General features: G+C 39.7%; 1 protein-coding gene across 1 annotated transcript in view; it reads left to right on the top strand.

Annotated features, from left to right (window-relative positions):
• The window catches only part of LOC145990271 (uncharacterized), an 89,111-nt gene extending 63,380 nt beyond the window's left edge, over positions 1 to 25,731 (top strand). The window contains exons 4-6 of the mRNA XM_083125990.1: positions 2,971 to 3,124; positions 22,417 to 22,667; positions 24,884 to 25,731. Coding sequence (XP_082982116.1) covers positions 2,971 to 3,124; positions 22,417 to 22,667; positions 24,884 to 25,544 — 1,066 coding nt within the window. The 3' untranslated portion in view covers positions 25,545 to 25,731. The remainder of the gene's footprint in view (positions 1 to 2,970; positions 3,125 to 22,416; positions 22,668 to 24,883) is intronic.
• Positions 25,732 to 26,016: the final 285 nt, after the last annotated feature.

The raw sequence follows: 26,016 nt of genomic DNA, 5'->3' as shown, positions 1-26,016 counted from the left end.
CCTTGTACTTCCGATTCGTCATCAATGACATCACCTAGTTTAAATAAATTACAATTAATAATTATAAATGAATTTGAACATACGACAACATATTGTAAAAACGCTACAAGTTGAAGCTTACTCCTTTAAAAAAAAGTTGAAAACTGAAACTAGGTAGGATCTCTACTTATATGAAACTACGTAATATAATGTATGAACGAAACTACCAAACTTTTAAAATCAAACAGCAAATTGCTAGATATAAGTCATATCCTGGTAGGATGACTGAGACTTATCGAAGTACTACAAAAAGTCGTATAATTTTTACGTGCTCCAATGTATACATTATACAAGGTGCGGCAGAATTCATTAGACAGTTTGAAATTAGCGCCATTCACGTCTGCCGATAGATACCGCGCTGTTTCATTCGTTATTTAGTGAAGCAGCTCAAAGCCTTCAGTAGACATGGAGGTCTGGTCAAGTGAGCACCGCGCGTATGCTGTGGAGCTGTTTTTCAAAAACAATGACTCAGCTACTGCAACGTAATGGTGACTGCACGTGGCCTTGACGCTCGCCAGACTTATCTCCATACGATTTTTCTTGTGGGGATATTTAAAACAAAAGGTGTACGTGAATCGACCCCACACTACCGAAGAGCTGAAGGAATTCATAAGAGCTGAAATTCAGAAGATTCCACGATGGAATCTGTTATGTACCACAATGGAGCTCATCTCACTGACATTATTTTCAAATCATAATCACCAAATGAAATGTTTTTGCAGCAATATAAGTGTTTTATCATGAGTTTATATTACAATATATAGTTTGGGAATTTCAAACTGTATAATGAAATCTGTCGCATCTTGTTTATATCTACAGAGATGAATAAAGATAAATAGTAACCTTTAAGTTAGCACAATTTTTAATTTTACTTTTGCTCATAATGAAGGCAATAACTTATGATGGCTCTGACCACTGTCGTACGCAGCAGGGGGGTTGATGGGACTATAGCTCCTCCCGAAATTTTGAGAAAATCAATATTTTGAAATGAAAAGAAGTAAAGATCTTGGGAAAAACCAAAGTGGTAAATTCAAACTTCTTTAAAATGGCCCCAATTACCATCTTTTTTAAAAAATAATTCTCAAGTCGAAGACTAAAAATGGTAATTGCTAAATACTTCATTTCGTATACCGCCCTCCGTCTAGAACAGCTATGTAGTATCCACCTTTAAGCCGGCTTTAGACGAAAGCATTTCCTTTAACATTTTTGCTAGCATAAATGCTACGTAAATGCTTCCAAAAATCTTATAGCAGATAGTACTTTAAACGAAAGCATCTCATGGAACATTTCGGTTAGCTGTTGAGATTACATTGTATGATACATACAGCACGAAAGGCACATCGAGTTACACCATATATGGCGAGTGCACGATGTTTCCAATTGAAAAAATCTAAAAAATTCTTCCATACGTGTACAGTAAACGTTGTAAAGTATGTATTTAATCAGTGCCATTCTTCTCTACCTAAAACCATTTAATACGAAGCGATATTCCTCTAGGTTGAATAGATATCGTCGTTTAAAAGTGTGAAGTGATACGTTGTTTACATCTCACGCGGCCGCCATTACAACTGCGCTCGTGACCTAGAGGTCGCTTCTGATTGGTTACGCTACGAAAAATGATTCGGACCGAGCCAATCCTTGAGAAATGCCATGAAATATGCCATGGCATCTGAAATGCCATAAGATTTCTCACTTTACACGGTAGCATTTTTGTCATGGCATAAATGTTAAGAAAAACAAACGGTAAGGAAAATATTTTCGTCTAAAGCGGGCCTTAGAATTCCAGCCCCTCCGAAGAGAAATCTTGCTTAAACAACAAATAAGAAATTTCAGTAATTTTACGGTACACCCTCTTACTGCTCTGTAGCACTCAATTATTCTGCGAAGTCAAGGGCTGTAGGTTCGACTCCTGCATGTAGAACTCTAAATGAATCAAATCAATACTGATGCACTTTTAGATCATGAATTTACACAGTCAAACGTGGAATTTTACTTTCCTTCAATTGAGAATGTCTGATTTTCTCAATTTATGCATTTTTGTGCATCTGACAAGAACAACAGCTGATAGAAATACCCTTAGATGGATTCATGCATCAAATGCATATCATTAGCAGCAATGTGTGACTATGGTCAACATATTTGTGTCTGTAGGTATGGCCACAACATCCGGATTTCAAATTATCCGTTTCGGATGCAACGGATAATCCGTATAATTCTAGTGTTGCCCACGGGACGAGACGGGACAGGCTTTTAAAAATTCGAGACGAGACGAGATTGACCATGTGTCTTCAGACAAACGAATATTTTCGAGACGAGACAGCATTTCCACGAGACGAGACAGGCCAAAGTCTCGTCTCGTGGCCAACACTATATAATTCGTATGGAACGGATAATTCGGATATCGAATATCCGGATAATCCATATATCCGGATATCAGAATATCGGATTTCCGGATAGAAAATTATCTGATATCCGGATAAAATGTTATTTGGATTTTGAAATCCCTAGTTCTCTGTTCGGGTAAGGCATGGACATTGTTCTTGTTCTTGTTCATTCATCTAAGTAACCCTTATTGACATTAATATACAAAGTTTTAAAAAAAATATGTAAAATTACCAAAAATATGTATACCACTCAATATTTAAGCGACATCGTCCCAATTTTTTTTTTACAATTTCTTAAGCAATATTCTTTTCTCAACACACGTTTCAGTATGAAAATTCAAGCAGCCCTACTGCAAACCACCTCACTTCCTAGTTGTGATTTGGGCTTAAAGGTGGTATCGTCAGTCACTTATGGAGATATTCGTTCCCAAACCATTTTACCATATTCTTCCAGTTTGGTTCAAGAGGTTGAGAAACTTATAGAAAATCATTAATGAATCAGGTGTTAGCGTCAATCGCGAAACTGATATTTTTTTCTTATTTCCAGGCACAACAAAATCCACCTGGGGGAGAGGTCGCATAAGTGCCCCCACTGTTCGTTCTCCGCCCGCTTGTCTTCGCAGCTGCGGCGTCACCTACGGCTGCACACGGGGGCTAAGCCCTACCGGTGCCCCTACTGCCCTTTCACCTGCAACCTTTTGGTAAGTAATGCGTCTTCTGAATTACTTGGTTAAAGCGGAAACAAGGGGGGAGAGTTCTGCTTCATGATGAAATCCGCTAGAGGCTCTGGTGTCAGTAGTATGCAGAGTTCTTCATGTCTTATTCTTTTCCTGGCAACATTTCTATGAATGCAAAAACTGCTAGATATTAAAACCAAATTTTGGTACGGTGGTCTCGAGGATATTAATGAACATGGTGAACAGTCCACTAAATCCTGTTATTGTGATTTTTATCAATACGGGAGAAAATATCACGTCAAAGGCGCCAAAGGCGTAACTCGAACCCGGGATCCCTGGCGTCACAGCTCGATAGTCTAATCTCTTCGCCAAGGGGTCCGGCTGAAGCGCTGGAAGTAGCTTCTTACAAGCATATTACACCGGCGACCTTCAGCGGATCTTTAAAACTCCGCTGACTTGGGATTCGACAGGAAATCAGTCCAAATAACGTAACGTCAGCCTTATGCAAAAAGCACGGTTAACGACAGGACTGAACTCGCCCAACGGCTTTAATGATCGGAAATTTGAATCCCCCTCGTAACCCTTAATGTGGCAATTTCCACGAGAATTAAAGTCATGTAGGGCATTACACCAAAAGGTTCATTAATGTCATAAACATAATTTTTAAAGAAACACATTCTGGCATTTGTATTTTTGTTATATTTACCGCATCTGTCGCTCGGACTGGAACCGTGTGCCTCAATATCATGCTTCGTGTCGCCTCGGTGTTGGTAGCGCATGCGCAGTATCGCTTGTTACTTTGGTTTGAGACCCCCGTGTCGCGTGTCGCTTCGGTCTTAAAGCTTCCTCAGACACAAGCGAGTTCGGTCACCAGGCAGCGTGATATAAACAAACCTTCTTACTCTGCAAAATGCAGTCCATGGTGTACTAGGAAGGGCCTAGAAAAATATGAACATAGAGGGAAGGACATAGAAAGAGATGGACATTAAGGGAAGGACCTAGATGGAAAGAGGGTGGGGAGGAAGGGGGAGAGAGAATGTGTGAGAGAAAACGAAGATAGAGTAAGGATGAAGGAAGATGCCGAAGAAATGAAGAAAGAAAGAAAGCAAGAGAGAAAGAGAGGAAGTAAGAGAGCTGTATAAAATAAAATAAGAGTAGCACAGGAAAGAAATAAAGAAAAGAATGTAACGACCGCCATGTTAGGAAAATTTCAGTCATATATTTGAATTTATATTATTCGTATACTTTCAAGTTAATAACTTGGAATAAATTATTTATATTTAATTGTTGTCATAATTCATGTATATATTTATGTTTTATCTTATACTATTCGCATATTTTTGCAACATCAATTCATATTTTATAGGCTAATAATTATCCAAAATAATATATGCAACATTTTCATTATATGTCAAATCCAAGATGGCTAGGATTATTTCTATATTTCACGCGAATGTTGTTGTTTAAGTACAACATTTCTACCTAATACCGATATTTCTCAACAATAGACAAGATTGAAGTATTTAGTCTTCGTTATAAATCCTAGTTTAATATTGTAATATTATAGCAAAGTATTTCTCCCTCGCTTTCAATAAAATATCGTTTTCCTATTGGCTGTTTATGTTAGGAGTGGGGAATGACGCTACGTGTATATGGCGACGTCAAAAGTTGCACGTTGACATTCTTAATTGTTGCCAACCACAATCAAAGCTTACTATCGCTATTTAGCATTAATTTGACATATACATTATCAGCTTTTCTTGTATTATTTTCATGGCATGAGTTTGTAGTATTGTAAGAAAGAATCTGTTAAGCTATGCCTCGCGCCTGAGGTCTTGCTATTAACGGTGAAGGCGGTGCGCGGACTCTGTCGTGTTAAATAAGTTGCTTATCACTGCCTACGAACAAGCAGGACCCAACATATAAGTAAGTACGCGCGCGTTCGTTGATTAAAGTTTTTGGACATTGTTATTATAATATATTTGATTTTATTTGACGTGATGTGCTGTGCTGTGCGGTGGTTACCTTCCTGGTAGATTGGGGATCGTCTTAATCCCGATCCTTGGGTGAGAACTGATGCTTCCAACTGTCTAGCCGGAGCAAGAAGCAGAGTGTTGCCAAATTCGTGGCTCCATACCCTGGAGTTACGGTTGTAGTGGCACGTTGCAAGAAAGATATAGGGAAGCGAGAGAACCAGTAAGAGAGAGGATAGAAAAAATGGCGTAGAGTAAGAGAGGGAAAAGAAAGAGAGACAAGAGAACTATAATGAAGAAAATAGAGCAACAGAGAAAAGAAAGAGCTGGAAAGAAAGAAAGACAAGTTCAGCAGCCATGATACCTGAAGCAGAGCCCACCAGAAAATAACTTTCTGGAGACGCCATTGCCATTGGTCCCCCTACCAGCTCATACGTGAGCATACATGCTTGACGGCGCGGATCACACAGGGACTCCACCATGCACTGCATTCAACACGTCGTGCAGAAGGTGTCTCCACCTGGAGGAGAGCGCCTTGTTAGAAGACCTTCTGGGGTTCGTCCGCCGAAGGTCAGCGAGGCTCTTTCTCTCCCAGCATCCCGCCTGTCAACATCAGTCAGAAACCCATAGCGCGCGGCCCCCATAACTCACGGCCTGCTTATGACGTATGGACGTAAAATGGCGTCACGGCTGGGCGAGGCGTGAAAGATAGTGTGGAAATTTGTGTACCTCTTCGCCCAGGAGGATACGGAGTGATGTCACGGTAAGCAAAAGCTAACAAAAGAAGATCGTTCCATATTCCTTACGGTCTGGATGGCAATCGGGCAGCTGATGCAAATACTGAGTTGCAAGATTTGTATTATATACAGGAGAGTAGTTTAAGGGAGCTTTCAGACCGAAGCGACACGTTTCACTTCAAAGGGAACTCCCAGTAATCATTGCATTCTTTCGAATCAAAGCTGCACGTGTCGCTTTGGTCTGTTGATCACGCACGCGCAGTGAATATTTTGCTTGGACTGTTGGAGTCCTTGGCGCTTCGGTGTGAAATCCCCGTGTGGCTTGTCACGTCGGTCTGAAAGCTGCCTATAAGCAAGCATTGCTGCGCATGTACGAACAATGCGGGTGATGCGACACGATACACGGTATTGGGAAAACGGCCAATACGACAAGCGACGCACTTGCTCCGCTGGGTAGTTCAAGGAACTACCAGATTCTTATTGTTGTTCCATTTTGTTATATTGTATTCTAAACGCATTATATTGGATACAGTAGCGTTCCCTGAGTATTTGTGTGTAGTCTTTCACCACATTTGAGTGACTATGTCTCTATTTTTAAAAAACGAAAGTATTGTTCAAATTATCCATAGTTTCTTCCCACCTAGAATATTTCTTCCGGGTTCTTCCAGCAATGAGTCGATCACGAGACTCAGCGCCATCTGTTGTTCAAGTTCTTATTTACTTTGGTCCATCCAGGAGCCCTAACGTTCAGAGGGCGACAGCGTCTTCGCCTTTCACTTACGCGCAACGTACTTTACGGCAGTTAGCATTTGAGGCATATTCTTCAAAAGTCGCATAAAGGCAGCGGGGGGAATCAGAACACTTCGTCTCCTGGAGGACAATTTGCATAAACCCGGTTGCGTCGCGGCATCGCAACTGCCGCATTAAACCCAAGTGCTCGACGCTGGGAGCGCATAATCTGAGGAGGTGCTCGCTGTCTCTCAGGTGATAAAGCTCAACTTTCGAACCTCCAAGAAGCGGCCCTTTTCTTTCTTGATATCCGTCCGCGCGGATATATATTCTCATAATCTTTCCTCCTTAACGGTCACACCGTACCGATGCCGTGTTTAACTTGAATATTCATTTGCTTGCTAAAAGGCGAGGAGTTTTTTCCTCGCGGACTTCTATCAATCTTTGGCAGTAAAGGAGGCTGCATCGTGAAGATTAACGCGCTTATTATACAAGGTAACGACGCATATATCTGAACGTCGAATGTTATCAGGTCCTCTCCATCCTACGGCTTAGTACGCAGGTTATCTATTTCCACAATAAGGTGAAAAGGGTTTTTTCTCAACGTCTGAAATGTGTTACGGTTACAGGAAGCCATCTTGAAAGTAAACTGTGTCGTATCTCTTCAGAATGCTCTGTCGCACGCACGGTTCTGATTTTAAACAAATTGGATTTTTGACAGTTGCATTCTCCTCGTCTCGATGGCAGCTTGCGTTGAGTGGTCGACTTACTATCTCACCACATGTAAAGGGTGTCCCAACAAGAACGCCGGATGTATGTATGTGTATAATGCCATAATTAGTTATATCATATCTATAATATTTTTGAGATTCTAGATAATCATTCTTCCATTCATACATTTCGGCTGCTATGTCAGAATTACAAAATACTTTACATAAAATTTTAAATCTTTTTTTTTAGCAACATAGAGACCATAACGAATAAATAAATTGTCTCTGAAATGTGCCGTGCTTCTTTTCCTCCAAACAATTGTGTGGATGCTTTTAAGACAAAACTCTGGTAATTCACAATGCATTAGAGAAAACAAAAAAAAATGCGAGCGAAGCGAGGAAGAAAATTTTTAGATACAAATTTTTGCAACCTGAAAACAATATTGATTTAAAATTTCACAATTTTTTTTTCGGAGCACTATGGCATTTCCTTTTGCAGTTTTTTTAAATTTAGATCGTTCGACCAACTCCAGCCGCTCCATGGCTATGGCTCTGAACTTGACAAGGCTGTGAACAAAACAGACATTGCGAGCGAAGCGAGCAAGAACATTTTACGAAATGTATTTTTAATTGTATAAAGTTTGATATCGAGGGGGCAATTGACCCTCTGCGCCTCCCTGCAGATGCTCTTGGCCGTCTGGAAGAAATAATCCAAGAAAGACGATTAGTACAAATAATAATGACAATAATAATTATTGTTATTTTACAATAATAACTATTGTAAGTTATTAAAAATATACCAATTTCAATCCAAATTTATTGTTATTATTACAATAATACTCGATCTACCGTATCGGTGAATATCTAACACAATTGTTGTCCATAATTTTTCTTATATTTTGTACAGTTAGTGTCCTGAAAATCATAGTTATTGTATTTTCTTATTAACTTTTACACAATCGGCCAAAAAAAGTCATTAACAGTTAGTGGTAAATTTTACTCATTCTGTGACCACTCACAAAGAAAACTGTAAGTTTTGGAAGCTGTGCAGCATACATTAATTCTTTGGATTAAATGGTAGAATATAAAACTATAACCTGGTTCCTCTATTATACACTAAACTTTTTTTTATGTAATGCAGTTTTTACTGTGGTTATATCTTTATTTCTGTTATTAACAATAAAAATAACATTTAAATTAGATATTTGTAGTATTTCGGGGGTGGCTTCAGCCCCCTTAGCCCCCCCTGGCTACGTGCCTGGCACTGGAACAAAGGAAAAAACCGTGAACAAGATAGTATGAATTCGTTCTCATGGCCATGTTGCAAGTGGAAGCGTTCTTTAAAGTTGATTATTAAGGCGAAGAGGGACAATAACGCACCAGGCATGCATTTATTCCAATATCGTCGGAATGAGCAATGCTAGTAAAAAGATCTCCGCCAGAAATGAAGAGTATGAATTTCTCCCCATTTGGCAAGTGGAAGCGGTTTCTTAAGTTGATTATTACGCCTTATGCGGTCTTTGAAAAAAATGAGGAATTAGTATTTACAGAATCCCATGTATTCCTTATGGAGGAGCAACTTTAAATTCAAGTTACGGCTAAACCAATGGGAGTTTTGTATTTTCCTTCTGAAAATATAATCTTCAATGGATCCTCTACCCCATCATATGTTTTTTTCCGCCATCGGAAGTTTGATATTCCCAAGAGTACCAGTAAAGTAATTCTCCCATATGCGTAATGTTAAATTTCTGCCTGCCTGCTAGCTACCCACGGCACACGCTTCACCCCTCGAGGCTCGTCGCGGAGGGCAGAGGGGGAGGGGCGAGAAGAGGTCTGTCTACTGGTCACCGAACGAGAAACACATGTTCGTTTTAGAGGAAAAATATTTCTGAAGGGTCCTCCAGAGTAAACAAGCTTGCAGGGTGGGATTCGCGACAGGCAAGAAGGCCGTGGAAGCTCTGAAAAGTAGAGACGGTAGAAAAACAAAGCAGACAACAGGGAATAGATTTCAGGTAGAAAATCAGGAAACATATTATACAGTTTCTTGTAATATGCAGTAACGTACTTGAACAAGCCTGGAAAATTACGGGCAGAATGCAGGAGAGGCATGGAGTTATTATAATAATTATGTAATTCTTCATGGATTTGTCTCAATGTATATGTAACCGAACAAATACAGTACATATTTACATTATATCCATATTTATTTGGTTTACCATTGTTTAACTATTGTTTTACTGTAACTTGTACCTCTCCTCATTGCAATTTTTCGTTTCCGCACAATATATATTAAACTATGGGACATCTCTGCTTCAAGAACGATGATTTATTAGTGCTGGGGTGGGAAATAAAACTGTGTTATTTTGTTCACAGGGCTTTTTTTTAATTTCCATGAACAAATTGTCCGGATAATTTTGGGATGCTCTGTGACTTCGGACGATAAATAGACAGGTTTTTGTGTATTGAATGTTTATTTTGCTTTTACTGAATGTGAATTTCACACTGAACGTATGTTTAAAACGAAAAAAAATATATACTTTACATTTCCAACTTGCAAGCATACTACTACAGAGTATTCCCTGACATTCGCTACGAGACTCGGCGCAAAGCTGCCCGGCATCAGAGCTTGTCTTTCCCGGTGAACGGGTCAGCGACAGTCGCTAGAATCGGCTATTAAAATTACAGTTTTCATATTGTGTACTAACCTTGACTACAGAAGGTGTTGAAAATGATGTCCCTCTGCTGCAACACATTCAGGCCCGTAGCTAGAGGGGGAGCAGGGGGGGCAGTTGCCCCCCCTGAGAGCCTGCCTTGCCCCCCTGTGAAAAGTGCCGTACACATTCCTACCTAGAATTCTCACTAATCTTTACAATTATATCATGTGTTACTCTAGCAACATAAAGACACTTATTGATTTTGTGATTTATTAGGGTGTATATAGGCCTCCCCGATGGCACAGTGGTAGCGTTGTCGTCTTGTAATCAAGGTGTCCCGGGTTCGATACCCGGTGGAGGCACATAGCGGTTCGGATCCCACTTTAAACTGTAGGTCCAGCCTTACTGTGCATAAAGTGGACTTAAAACACCAAATCAATCAATCAATCAATCATTATTAGGGTGTGTGGGATTCCGTATAATGTCGTATCAGGATTGGGGGAAAATTCTCTTCCAGATTCAAACTTCGGGAAATGATTTCGCAATTTTCAGTATCTAGAACAGTTGTGACATTTTGAGTAGGCTTATATTAAAAGCGCCTAATGTGTTCGGAAGTTTTTCTTGGATGTGTTGCTATGAACTTGGAACTGCTTAATTTTTTTTTGTTTTCCAAGTCTACCTTTTGATAATAGTGATTCATGTGGTAGAGAGAGGAGGGAGAGAGAGGAGGGAGTGGATATTTGATTTTTGTTACTTTCCTTTGCTTTTCTGCCACGTAGCTAATCGCAACAATGAGTGATGACGTGAAATTGATGAAGATACACTCATAAACAGTGCCGCAAGCACAGGGGGCAGGGGTCAATGTCCCCCCTACCTTGGACGGAAATCCATTCTAGGGGAAGCAAACATTGAAGTAAAATAACAAGACTAGGAGAATATAAGAATAGCAGGACAATTGGATACTCATGATGGAATTAGTTTATACGTGTTTCTTGCATTTTTCTTCCAGACGGCAAAGGGCACTTGCAAGGGGGACAGAGGGGCAACTGCCCCCCCCCCCTCGATTTCAAATTTTATACAAAAAGAAATACATTTCGTAAAATTTTCTTGCTTGCTTCGCTCGCCTTCCCTTTTGTTCTTATAGTCCAAGCTCAGAGCCATAGCTATGAGGCGGCGAGAGTCGGCCCTGAGAGCCAAACGATCTATGCCATGGCGTCCTGTAAAATTATTTGCGCCCTATTAAAACAGTTTCTTTCTATGAAACTTAATATGAAATATTAATGATGACACTGTAATCCAAGAACTCAATGATCAATCAAGGGATTCCAATTTGTTTGTCATGTGTCAAAACATGCATTTCAACTATGATGTAATACAATTCACACAAAATTTTGCAAATTGTTAACGTAACCAGTAGGCAAACATTTTCTGTAGTTATGCAAGAGACTCCCCTTTGAAGGAAAGAGATTCCGTGGTGGACTAAGGGACCCATGTTTTCATGTTTTAGCAAGTACAAAAAACTATATTACAAATTTTTACACAATTCATCAAGTGTAGATAATATGCAACCATTATTATTTAATTAATTCGATTTTTCTTGCATAACACAACAGAATAGTGTTGTTGGATTGTCGTTAGATTCCCTTGTGCGTAAAAATCATTCATACTGGAAACTAGAGGGAATCATTATGAAGCATGATTTATAAATGGCTCCCTTAATCAGTTCTGCAGATAGGCCCAAATCTGTTGGTACATAGTAATCGCCTATTAACATTATCGACCTGTAAATATCAAGTAGATACAGTCCCTATTAGCCTATTTATGTTAAACTTTATATTCTTTAGCAGTCTGGAAAGGTCATATCGAAATATTGCTATTTAATGTTGCTCGAAGTTTTTTTTTATATTCGTTGAGTTTCAAAATATCGTCCCTTTTATGTTACTTATCTCTTTTGGGGACGGGGCAAATGCCTTTGTGTACCCTGCTATATTTGCCAATGTGATGCAAGGTATTAAAAATTTGCCCCCTCTAGGATTGACTTTGCCCCCCCTGCAAAGAATTCCTGGCTACGGGCCTGAACACATTCCTGGCATCTCCGAAGGAAATTGACATTTACACGTGCAAGTTCGTCTACTGTCATTCTCCCGATTTTTTGTACAATACTATATTTTAACTCACGGATGGTGTGCGGATTGTCTTTGTATACTTTATTTTCCCATTTTTCTTTCCACTTTTATTCAGAACTGACCCTGTTACTCTAAACTTTTTTACGAGGTTTAATATAAGCGACTGTCGCGGATCCATTCACCGGGAAAGACAAGCGCCGATGCCGGGCCGCTTTCCGCCGAGTCTCATAGCGAATGTCAGGGAATGCTCTGTATTTTGCCGAATTTACTTTCCATCATGGAAATGCTTTGGAAATGATCAGAATTCCATCGAATACTATGTTTACTTTTTCTTCGTACAAGGGAACTATTTCAAACAGATTCATACAGTGATCCACAAATAGACAAATTTTGTCAGATTTTTTCGTGTATTTTTCATACATTATGCTTTTCAAGGAGTACTGATTGTAGCCGCTTGTGCGTCATAACCGATGAGTCCTTGAGGAACAATCGACTGGCTAAGCGTGACAGTGCCAGTGACCTGGCTCCAGGGTCGATTCCTGCTGGAGGCACATGACACAGTGGTTTCGATCCTATTTCAAGCTGTAGGTCTAGTCCCGATTTGCCTACCTGAGCATAAAGTGGATCTAAATTGCACTTCAGAAAACTTGTAAGTGGTATGTTTTCCATCGAAGTTCATTCTCTATGTATGTATGTATGTATGTGTGTGTATCAATCCTTTTCTGAAAAATATCCGGTTTCCTTGCATCACTTATTCATAAACTCCTCATTTGCGAAGAATGGGCAAATTATCCAGGCATTCTCCAGAATCTAACGTTTACACTGATAGATGATACATATCAGTATTTTTGTTTCCTAACTTCTGTGACTGTAACAAAAGATAATCAGTTTCAATTTCCAATGCGTTTACAAAATTAAACCCAATTTTCTTATGTTATTACTTAATTAACCCCTAATCTGTAAGTAATTATTAATATACTGTATATAGTATATATGTATGGGAGAGAGGGCCAAGGCCCTTCGAGGGCTGTTAAGCCATGGGTTATTTTATATATATATACAGGGCTCGAAAAATCCCTGTCGCCAGGTCGCCATGGCGACTAAAAAATTCAGCCTGGCGACTGTGATATTTTGCTGTAGTATTGTCGTTTTCTTTAAGTTTGCATGTACGAAATTTTAAAGATTCCAAGTTCAAATTGCAGTACAGCGTAAGTTAGCAATTTTTTATCAACGTATTTAGCAAATGATTTTTTTATCAACGTTGTGAACATTCCATAGAATCAGTAACAATTTCTTACTCTTTGTCCCCCCCCCATTTCCAGCTTTCTCACACGATTTAGCGATGTTTTGAATACGGTGATGTTCAGCTTCTTATAGATTGATCGATTTTTGATTGACTTCCTTTATTTTACTTCGCCTTTTGTGCCACTTTTAGCTAATTTGCGAAGATGGGGATAAGTGATATGATGAAATTGATGAATGAACACACACAAACATCCACACCTAGGCCGAAATTCGAACCCGTAACCCCTTGCTTCGTATCGCGATGTGCTAACCACTCCGCCTCGGGGGCCGGCTCAGCTTCTTATAGTATGCACAATTGCTAGTAGGTGGTTTCTTGGCGCCTAGCTCTGAAGAAGATTTTTCGAACACTGAATATATATATTCACTGATACTTTATTTTCTAACTGTTGTCACTGTAACAAAAGTTACCTCTTTCTGATACATTTTCAAGGACAAAGGCAAGAAGTAAGCGGGGTGAAAGTTTGTTGGGGAACTAACATCCGGGACATTGGTTGCTACTGTAGGAATGTCAACATTTATACAGTAATTTGAAAATCATTTGTTTCCAAGAGTAAAAAGAGAGGGCGTCGTGCTAGTATAAGATGTTGGTAACGTCATGGGACTTACAGGTACGAATTCCCCTACATGTTTCGAACCTTCTGTATCTTTATTTACAAACCCAGGCCAGTACTTCAATTTTTTATACTTGGTTGGAGTCCCGCTTGGTTTTTAAAGTTTTGCTATTTACCTTTGGGTTTTTTTGCCACTTTTTACTAATGTCGAAGATGAAGATGAGTGGTGATGATTCGCCGGCGGATTTTTGCATATTTTTTTCCTTGAGGAAAATCCACATGCTGTCAACGAATTAATTCATTTGACTCGATTTAAAACACTTGGTGCATATTTGGGTTTGATGTTCATATTAATTGCATGATATATTAGAAGACTTGGCAGTTTCGTACCAGGTGTACATTTATTTCTACATCGTCGGAATGGGTACTGCTAATAAAATATAACCATACCACATGATATAGTGTGAATTTCTCCCCATGTTGCAAGTGTAAGCGATTTCTAGTTCATTAGCAATACACTATGTTTGAAAATCATGATGAATAAATGTTTATAGAATCCCCTTCATTCCTTATGGAGAAAAAAACGCAAAAACTTCACTTTACATCACATGACGGAAATATTCAATGTGATCAGTTCATATGCCGGCCTCCGTGGCGGAGTGGTTAGCACGTCGTGCAGGGTTCATCCCGGGTTCGAATCCCGGTGAGGGCATGGGTGTTCTTTGTGAGTGTATCTTCACATCTTCGCGATTAGCCAAAAGTGGAAAAACAGCGAAGTGAAATAAACTCAATCAACTCACATTGTGAAAGGATAGTTGATTTATTATATTATGCATCTCTGCGGCATTGGAAGTTTGATATTCCCAAGAGTATAATAAAAACAATACTCCCATGAGCATTTTCTCAGATTCCCTACAACCATCTAACGATAGACCCCTCCCTTGCCCCAGTAAATTGTGTTGTGACAAATATTAGTTAATAATAGTAAATAATATAACATTTTGATGTTTTTTCCGAAGGAAATATTATTGTGGAGACCTTCGTGGTTTAATATTCGTGAGCCCTAGATCATGCAATATGCACAAATCTCGATTTCTAGAACAAGAATATGTGCCGTTCAAAATGTTCTGGGTATATGGTTATATACAGAAGAGGCGATTGGGTGCCAAAACTAGGAGGCAAAGGCAGCGGGGGCGCCTGGATTTATCATCTAGGGGTGTTGAGGGGGTGCGTAAAGAAATTTAGGGAGTGCGATCAGGCCAGTACCAGGATGTTTTTGAGGCGGGCCAAGTCCGAAACCTTGGTTATATATATATATATATATATAAATTGTCATGAAATATAACATAACCCACAGCTCTACAGCACCTTGAAGGGCCTTGGCTTACCTACCGACTGCTGGTCTCCCTCCCACACTGTTCCTCCGTCACCTGTTTATAGCGTGGAGGTCTCAGACCAGTATTGGGGTGACGGGTGATCAGCCCGACGAACCCCCAGCCGTTGTTGTAGGTCTTCTCGACCGGGTTACGCTCACTCACTCGTAGCTTCCCAATTTCCTCACGATGGTGGGTTGCCACCGGCCCTATACGTAGGCCGAATAAATTCCGACCAGAGCCGGATTCGAACTTACGCCGTCCCGCAGCGAACGATCTCAAGACGAGGGAACGCCTTAACCCGCTCGACTACGGAGGAGGACTGTCATGAAATATATGTCAATTATTAAATAATTAATATCATTAATTAATTCATTTATTTATATATATTTATATTTATAAACATATATAAACAAAATTACTTTGGTACATTTATAAACTAGCAAATTAATTCCTTTAACGACTGGTTCAAAATGTCAAGAAATTAGAAGATAGGTGAAATGTTTCACTTATTAAAAACATTTCACCTATCTTCTAATTTCTTGACATTTTGAACCAGTCAAAGGAATTAATTTGCTACTTTATAAATGTACCAAAGTAATTTTGTATTGCTTTTTATTAAAATGATAATTAAATTTTCATACATTTATTGTGTTATGCTTCTATAATGGTGTAAATCTATTAATGGTCTCTCGAAAGGAAATATTTCCTTATCAGAGTTGTAGCTAGAGATTTCAGTGTCCAGGACGAGAATGATTTTCGCATCCCTGCACCAAATTTGCACCCTCCCCTACCTAGACGTAGCTGGCATACTTAGACATTGTAGGAATTTTATGCACCTACTCTTTTCCGTTGAATTCGATGAAAAGAGAACATAGCATTCAAGAAATGTGACTAATAGAAGAACAGTCTTCATTAAAGCAGTGTGTGTTATTGTTCACATCTGCAACATCGATTGCAAATTAAAAATAACTAGGTGGATGTACAAAAAATGAGAAACTTTAAAGACATTAGTTTCCTATTAAATTAACCTGTAATGCTATGTTTTATTCCCGACGAAGGAAGGTGAGAAATGTACGAGAAATAACAGGTCGGTCTAATTTCTATGATCCAGGGGCCTAGGGTGACAATGACAACAACCTTCGCAGCTACAGCTCCATTTCTTACTAGTCCAATTTGATATAATTTTAAAGTCTTATCAATGACTGTAGAAGTACTTTTTTACCTAAAGCTGTTACCAGCCCTAAAAAAAGAGGGAGAGAGAGCAAGAGATGTATGCAACATTCACACACAGGCTGACATCATTCTTTGTCATTCCTTCCTTGTATGTATTCGTACCTTGAATGTATCCACCAAAACTATGGAATTATCCTAATAATGAAGAACATGTCTGAATGTGAATTAACCACAAAAAGAGAGCATTTTCTGAAGACTGCAGTTCGAAAAAAGTCAAAAGAGGGATCAAATATGGTGAACTGTCCCGACCAAATTGGAACATTTACTAGCTTCGCAGAAATTGTTATAAAACTAAAATTACTAAGAAACTAAAATTACTAAATATAGTAGACTGCAGACTTCTGCATCTCTTTAGAGACAACCTATACATTTATACAAGAAGAAAATCTAAATGATTGCAAAATCTTAAAAAAAATTATCCATGTTATTTTTGTAGGTTTGCATCAAAATATTTCATGGTGATGGGGGTGAGCGGCTGCCACTTCAGGACCAAACGCACAGTGGACAGGAACTTCGACTTCGTTAAAATCCAATCTGCCACACCATCTCCAATCCAACAATTAACTGTAAAATTTCTTCGTGAATATTGGGCTTCTAATTGTCTCTGAACTTATTGGAAGACAAGGATTATATTGGGATCATATGGCTTGGAAGAACAGGAAGAACGTATTTAGAAGGGGGGGGGGGGGTCTGGACGCCCTGAGAGCCTTACCAAGTACTAAAATGAAGTAATGAAAATATTAGCATTTGTCGATGGTTATTAATTTCCTCTGAACTTTTTAGAAGGCCAGGATTATATTGGGATCATACTGCTTTGAATGACACTACAAAGAGGATTTATGTGCACTACTACTCAAAATAATTTATGCAAAAAATATATATCAGAAACTCACTTTTCTCCAACTACATGTAACATCATTTTTGTTATTCGGTAAATATTCAATTATTTATCTATTTGACATAATTTCATTGCCAGGTCACTTGTTTTTATGTAAATTATTTCGATTTTAACTACAGATAAGCTACGTAATGAATATGCGCTGTTATATCTCTATTCTTATAGTCATTTTACCTAATCGTGTAATAATAATATAATATTAATTTATATATTGTAATTAGTATTAATTTAATTTTATATAATAATTTAAACATTACTGTTATTAAATATTATTATTCCTGAAAAACTTCGTTCGGACCCCCCCGAAACATATTTCTAGATACGTGGCTGATATATATATACAGGGTGGGCCAAAAGTCGCAATACATAGGACAAATAAATATGTTGTGATAAGAAACAATGTATTCATATAATATCCTCTACGTGGTTACCATTGGTTTGCAATACGTTTCTTCCACTCTTGATGAACACGCATTAGAAAGAACACTTTAAAAAATAAATAAATAGAAAAACTTAAAAACAAAATGGTATTTTCCTATGTATTGCGACTTTTGGTCTACCCTGCGTGCATATATATAATGGTTGTATACACGCACACACATCTCTCTCTCTCTCTCTGTGTGTGTGTGTGTGTGTGTGTGTGTGTGTGTGTGTGTGTGTGTGTGTGTGTATTCTTCGCATTTGGCTGTTTTTTACTTTTCGGACGCTCTTTATAGCTCACATTTTTAGATTGCGATTTTCAAATCAGCACTGTTGGAGAAGGACAGGAAACTTATAATTCGGTAGAAAACGATAGTTTACTGGTTGACTGAAGGGCAGGTTTTGGCGACTAGTCGATCGAGACTGAGATGGCTGTTTGATATTCGATACCTGACTTTCAAGACTAGTCGGTATGGTATCTGACTGCCACGCGGGATACCCGGGTTCGATTAAGGTCGGAATTTTTCCGGCCTTGTCCTCACTTAAAAACGGATCCGGTTTTCACCCAGCCTCAAATCAGTGGTTACCTGGAGGAAACCGTGGGAGGTAAAGGCGGTCGCAGCGTGATGCTGATAACATCACCTCCAAAGCTGCCGAGATCGAGAATATGTGGGGCCCTATCCCCCACATCCACTAAATGTACCTCCTCGGCACGGTGCTACATGCACGGGGAACTTTTCCTTGACTTCCAAGACGAGACCAAAGTTGAGACGTGCTTCTCTAAAGACTGAAAACACTGAGACTTACTGTTCGACACTCTCGTCTCGTTGGATAGTTGGTTAATCAGAATGTGTGACCTTTGAAAAATTAACCTAAACCAAATTCGCACGAAATCTCAGAACTCGAAGGGATTGGTACAAGTTTGTTACATCTTAATATTCAAAATTCCAATGAGAAAACTCTTGAAAATAGAGACAGGACCGAGGACAAGTCAAACTTTGTAAAATCGAGACGAGACGGAGACTTACTGTTCGATAATGTCTCCCCGTTGGAGACTTTGGTAAACTGTAATGTAGGCTATGGGGTTTGAACAACACCCAAAACCATAAATACATTATTATTTGATTTATCACATAAAAATAGGAGTAAAGTTAATTCATTTCATTCCTCAGACGACCTAGGGCACCCGAAGGATTTTTCTGCGGAGGGAGGAGTGGCAGAGTAAGATTCCATGTCTTGACTTTCAGTCGTTAAGAAAATATGTATTACGTATATTAATATTATTATTTTACAAATCATAAAATTGTAATTGAATTCATAATACTTTATTGTTGAAAAGTTCATATTTGAGTCCATTATTATTATAAAAGAATCGAGGTCTTATTATAAAAGACAAACATACGGAGATCACTTTCTCTGCTCTCCTTCATGGTATCCCTGATGCATAATATTACGCGTCGAAAGATCTGTAGAAAAAAATAATAATTGAAAATACCGTCGCGTGTATTGTCAAAGTCAGTTTCAGACTTCCGTAAATGATTTCTGCACTTTCTGGATACCGAAAACGAAAGTCTAGAAATGTCAGCACAAACTCAAAATTTAAATTTCATGAACAGTTATCTCAGGGCAAGTTCTCTCTCTGGCCCCATCTGGTGGCTTCCTTCTCAGATTGCAAGAAAGTTGACCGCGGACTTGTTTGGTTCTCCCTCGCTCCCATCAACAGTCATAAATTGTATTGGGCGCTAAGTGGACGAGGGAGGCAGCTGTGGACTAGGCCTGCTCTCGCTGAGCCACGCCTCCTCATCCGTTCCCTTGGTCAGTGTTCCCACAAACCTCTGAGTCTCTAATTGTCCCCCTTCGCCTTAAGCTTGATTCGATGTTTGAAAAATTTGACAAATAAGAATTTTCAGAAACTTATGTATTCCTCGTGGAGAAAAATCGCAAGAACTTCAATTTCAAGTTACGGTTAATGAAATGGAAGTTTCGACTTTTCCGCTGCCAATGAAATCTTTAACCTGCTCTCTTTCCATTAATGTGTTTTTTTGTGCCATCCGAAGTTTGATATTCCCAAGAAAATAATTAAAATAATACTCCCATAAGCGTAATGCTAAGTTTTCTCCTTCTCCTACAGCCATCCAGAGCACGGACCTCTCTTTCCCAATACACCGCGGGGAAAAATCGTTGGGGGAGAAACAGTTTCGGTTCCTCGCGTCTGACTGTACACAAACTGTTCCTCATGCCCTTAAGAGTCAGACATATTACTAAGAATACATTATTTTCTCTCTTCTGTAAATTTCATAAATTGGAGTTACGTCCATCTGGTTCTCACAAGCCGATTTAATACTCTGAGACTTAGTTTACAAGCGGCATGTGATGTTTGTCGCTTGTCGCTTTGGTCTGAAAACTCCCCAACTGTTACTACCAAACACTGTCACCTATGAAGTTGAAACTATTACTACTTGTAGTGCAACTGAATTGCCACCAAAAGTAGTGTAGCACCCAAACTGGTGTAACACAACACCTAATGGAGTTTTTTTTGGGGTGGGAAATGGTGTAACAAGACACCAAAAATTGTGCTAAGCAACGACAATTCCGCATTAAGGGGAAGAGGGACAATTACGCACCAGTGGTGCATTTATTTTAATATCATCGGATTGCGCACTGCTATTTAAAAACGGGATTAGTATCCAAGAGAGTATGAATTTCTCTCCATGTTGCAAGTGGAAACTTCTTTTCAAGTTGATTTGTAAGCTAGACACGATGTTTGAAAAATATGATTAATAAGTATTTACAGAATCCCATGTATTCCTTATGGGGAATCAACTTCAACTTCAAGTTACGGCTAATCAAATTGGAGCTTCGACTTTTCCTACTACTATGACATAGTTCAACGTGTCCATGTACTTTTCTACGTCATTAGATGTTTGATATTCCTGAGAGAACGAATAAAAGAATGGTCCCATAAGCCTAATGCATTTCTCCTTGTGTCATACGGCCATCCTGGCAGTGTTGCCAAACCTGATGTGCATAAAAGAGCTAAATTTCACCATTAATATAAAGGTGACTTTGAAGGAGCTAGAAGGATGCATAAAGTGCCTCCTAGGGTAATTTTAGGTGTCAGAGGGGTGGGGGCGCTGCTATTACCGTTAGCTTTTAAAGTGACGACAATATATTCTTAATTTTCACCGCCTAGATTTGGCGATATCACCCATCTTAATAATCCATTGATGCTCATATGAAATCTAAAGTAAAGGATTGCAGGATAACAATATTGTCATCTTCACCTTAGCCACGACGCTATAAAAAAAATGTAGCTGGGGAAGTAAGAGGGGCGAGTGGCGCAGCCAATATAACAATATCACGTCACGTGCAAAATGTACACTCATGGCAAAAGTTGGTCTTTGTGGACCGGAGCCAGTGGTGGCATCATAGTGGGGCAGGGGGTGGGTGCCACAGTTCACAGCCAAACGAGTGCACGAAAGAGCCAGATTTGACTCGAAAAGAGCGAAGTTGGCAACAGTGATCGACAGCTGCCGCAGCGAGAAAGACCTAAGGGAAATTGTCCCTCTCCCCCTTAAGGGCATGCGGAACAGTCTCAACGGGGCTCTTCCGAAGCTCTTCCCTCGTGGCAGTGTTGCCAACTTAGCTCTCTTGAAGCCAGATCTGGCTTTTTCGCGCACACGTTTGGCTGTGAACTGGGGCGCCTGCCACTATGATGCCATCACTGGTTCCGGCCCACATAGACCAACTTATGCCATGATTATACATTTTGCACTTGACATGATATTGTTATATTGGCTGCGTTGCCCCATCCCCTCTTATATCCTCAGCTACCATTTTTATAGCGCCATGTTGACGTGAAATTGGCATAACATTGTTATCAGGGAATCCTTTATTTTCGATTTCATACGACCATGAGATGGGTGATGCCGCCGGATCTAGATGGTGAAAACTAAGAATTAATTGTCATCAATTTAGAGTTAACGGTAATAGCAGCGCCCGACCCCTTTGACAAGTAACATTACTCTAGGAAGCACTTCGTAAATCTAGCTTCTTGAAAGTCAGTTTTAACTCCATTTAAGGTGAAAAGTAGCTATTTTATGCACATCAGGTTTGGCGACACTGCCAGGATGGCAGTAGTAGGGAAGGAGAAATGCAATGGGCTTGTGGGAGTATTATTTGATTTGTTCTCTTGGGAATATATAAAATTCAGATGGAATAGAAAATGATATCAACGGGAAGAGGAATGTTTGAAGATGCATTAGCCAGCGGAAAAGTCGAAACTTCCATTTGATTAGCCGTAACTTGATGTTCAAGTCGATTCCCCATAAGGAATGCATGGGATTCCGGAAATTCTTATTCATCATATTTTTTCAAACATCGTGTCGAGCTTAATAATCAACATAGAAAAACGCTTCCACTTGCAACAGGTTTTTTTTAGTAGCATTGCCCATTCGGGCGATATTGAAATAAATGCACAATTAGTGCGTAACTGTACCTCCTCCCCTTAATACCAAAGGGCCCTGTTGCCACCACTTTCAGTTGCATATTTTTTAGAGGTGTACTTTGTCAGCGAGTAACCTCCATCGTTTTGTTCTTTGCAGGAGAACCTGAGGAAGCATGTCCTGGGCAGCAAGAAGCACCCGGGAAAGCTCCTCTACGAATGCAAATTCTGCCCAGACGACGAGACTCGCTTCAGCTCGAACCTAGCGAAGGAGTTCCGTGTCCACCTGTTGACGGAGCACGCCAAGAGCTTCCAGTCGGCCAGTGCCGCCTCCACATATGTCGCCGGGATATACGACGCTGACAACGACCCCAGGCACATCGACAACCCGATCGAGGTCCCAGCGTGGAGGTGAGTGAAGGACCATGACCATCAGAGTGCTATATGCCCCTACCAAGAATCGTGTCCTAAAAATAATCCCCCCATAAACATTTCCGAGGGGAGAATTTTTGTTACGACAACACAGATAAGCAATTACCTGTGACTTAATATATACCGGGTGTCCCATAAGTCTTTCCCTGATTACAAACTTTATTCATATCCGCTATTTGCAAGGTAGAGATGTGAAAAAGTGGTGCCAAAATGTTGCAAAACTAACCAAGTTTTTTTTTGTTTTTTTTTTGTTCCAGGTTTGAGTAACGGGGCTGCAGTGTAGCAGTGTCAGTGCCCAGAAAACCGGAAATGTTCACAAATCAGGAAAACGCTCAGCATGTCCTCTGGTATCACGAGACCCGGTCACCAATAACAGTGCAGAGGAACTTTCAAATGTACAGAATTCTTTCGTCTAGAATATCTGCCATCAATAAGTTGGTATTTAAAAAATGGCGTTTATCTTCATTCCCAAATCCTGTCAAGTCCAAGAAACATTGTATGGAAAGATGCCACCCGATGTCAAGAGCATTAATTCCGGATTCCTTGGCACTGACACTGCTACACTACAGCCAAATTACTGAAACGTGCAACAAATAAACTTGGTTAGTTTTTCAACATTTTGGCACCACTTTCACATCTCTGCATTGCATATAGAGGATATGAATAAAGTTTGTAATCAGGGAAAGACTTCTGGGACACCCAGTACTTTAGTAAGGAATATATCGATAAACACACAAAGAACGAAGGATAATGTCTGTCTGTAAAGTAAAAGTAAAACTAGAATGCAATATTAATATGAAGTTGAATTGATTTGTATTATTATAGGTAGAAAGCAAGTATGGAATATCCCCTCCCGACGTTCATATGCATTACACACATTTATTTTCGGCTATGCAAGAAAAACAAGAGAAGAGAAAGAAACTGGTTTGTACCGTCGTGCAAGAATACACTGTAATCATGGTCGTCGGGAGTGGGGTCGGTGGATCCCCCCTGGGAATTGACATCGTTCATTTAAAGATACAAGAAAGCCTAAAGTTTGTTATTCTTATTGTTAAGAACAGAAATAAAATTAATTTAGTTAGTATTCGAACAGAATCATGAAAGTAAAAATGCATTGGAACGAAAACATTGAGTGAAAAATACAGGATCAAGGTTATATTCTACCATTTCATCCAAAGAACAAATCATTTCACAGTTTTCAAAATTCTAATAATTACAGTTGTAGGTGAGAGGTCACACAACACACTTTATAAAAAGAAAATCTCCCTAACATTGAAAGCCTTTTCTTGAACGACACGTGCAAAGGTTAATATCAAAATGCATTCAGATATTAACTGCATAAAATGCAAAAGAAATAATGGAAAATAGTTGTGCTGGTGTTCACTCGTTTGGTGAATCGAGTCTACCCATTTATATAATAATAATTATTATTATTATTATTTCGAATAAAATTTATTTTTGTTAGTGTATAATATTTATTATTGTATAGTAACATTTATAACCGTGGTAATAATACTTATTATTTATCTACTATTCAACTTTTATCATTTGCCCGACTCCCCCTGGAAAAATGTCTGGCGACGCCCGTGACTGTAATATTCTCTCTAAGTAAACTCAGTGCATTTAGTAATAATATTTGAAGATCACGAATGATTGCTACTGAGAAAATTCACGCAACATAATAATATTAAACGGTCTTGAATAAGCTGTCAATAAAAGTAAACACCATGTCAAATTTATCTTGCGCTGTCCTCACTTCTCTCATCTCTGCTCCAATATAATCATATTTGCAAAATATGAAGCTACCATGAATGTATATCCTTCGATTGTCATGATCGAAACATTAATTTTGCACGTCACAAAGAACCCTCTTCAATGTTACTGTTTAGCGTTACAAGCACGAGGAGCAACGCCTTCTTGCATGGATTTCAAGAACGCAAAGCCGACCACCAATTTCACGGCCGAATAAGAACGTCATAACCGGAATATCCAATCAGGGACTGCCTCTGTTTTCGTGACTTATACATTTGGCACAACTAACTGTGTCGAATTAACACAAACTATTTTGCACAACGTTAATATAAAATGAATGACGTCCAGTGATACAGTTAAAATCGTATTTTAAGTTACAGTGGAAATGTCCATTATTCTTGCACACCAATGCGAATTCACAGCACTGCCCTATTTTCTTACAGAACCAAACTGAGAGGTCGAACAGGCGCCAAGATGGAAGGGAAGTCTCCAGCCACACCATGGACGCCCACAGATGCCCACCACGCCATTTTCTTCTCAGGAAGTGACGTCACGGCAAAGGCCAAGAGTCCCTTAGACCCTTCGGACCGCCGTCATCAGCTCCTGTCCATCGTCGCCCTGTCGGACAGAAAGGACGACGTCATCTACATCCAGCTGCCGGAAGGACAGACGGACGAGAACGCCATGGTTAGCCTCCCTCAGTCGCCACGCACGGTTTTCCTCAGCCCCACCGACACGATGCTCAACTCGTCGGCGGCAACCGACGACTTCCGGTCGACGCTTCAAGCGTCCCTCGCCGAACCGAGCGCCATCTTGTTGCCTTTGGAGGAGAGCCTGGGACTGTCCGAGGACGTCCTACCGTCCGACCACAACAACGAGATGATGGTCATCGCCGTTCCTTTCAGCGACACCAACGTGCTCTTGTCTCCCCCGCACGTGAGCTACGCTCCCAACGTGGAGCAGAGTGTTGCCAGCCCTGCCAAAGAATCACCAAAATCGAACAGTTACCAGGACGTGCTGAAACAGTGTATCCAACTAGTGCATGAAGATGAAGATGATAAGGAGCCCAATCCCAATCAGCAATTTGTAGTCATTCTCCAATGATTTCACGTGGTCTCTAAAACAGTTCCGACTGCTTTGAAGACTGCGTACGTCATCGGAGTGACACGTCAAGTTACAGATGACGTAAACACCACAATGCATATCTTTGATATGGTGCATCAATGCCAAAGTAGCTCAATATATTGTTCCTAATACACATTAATACTCTTTAATTGTTTATGTGAGTGTCAACTAGTGTAAAGAAGCAAAAATAAATTATTATTATGATTCACATGCACATGTTTGGTTTATATACCCATACATTAATACGGAGCACTTCCTATTACGTCATACTCCCCCATCACTCTTCTACGTACTGGTATGGCCTTGAGAGAACGAGTGGTGCCAACTCAGCAAAATTAAGCTAAAACAAATATAACAAACTATTTTTACTGTGTGGATTGACGGTGCCGGCTCATATCAGTTTATCAGTGGTTCATTTGATTTAATCCGGTCTTTGAAAATGCGTGCGGTG

Source organism: Lepisma saccharinum, chromosome 1, assembly GCF_977018435.1.
Source record: "Lepisma saccharinum chromosome 1, izLepSacc3.1, whole genome shotgun sequence".
In the NCBI taxonomy this organism is placed as follows: Eukaryota; Metazoa; Arthropoda; class Insecta; order Zygentoma; family Lepismatidae; genus Lepisma; species Lepisma saccharinum.
This window is presented reverse-complemented; position numbering and strand designations above follow the sequence as displayed.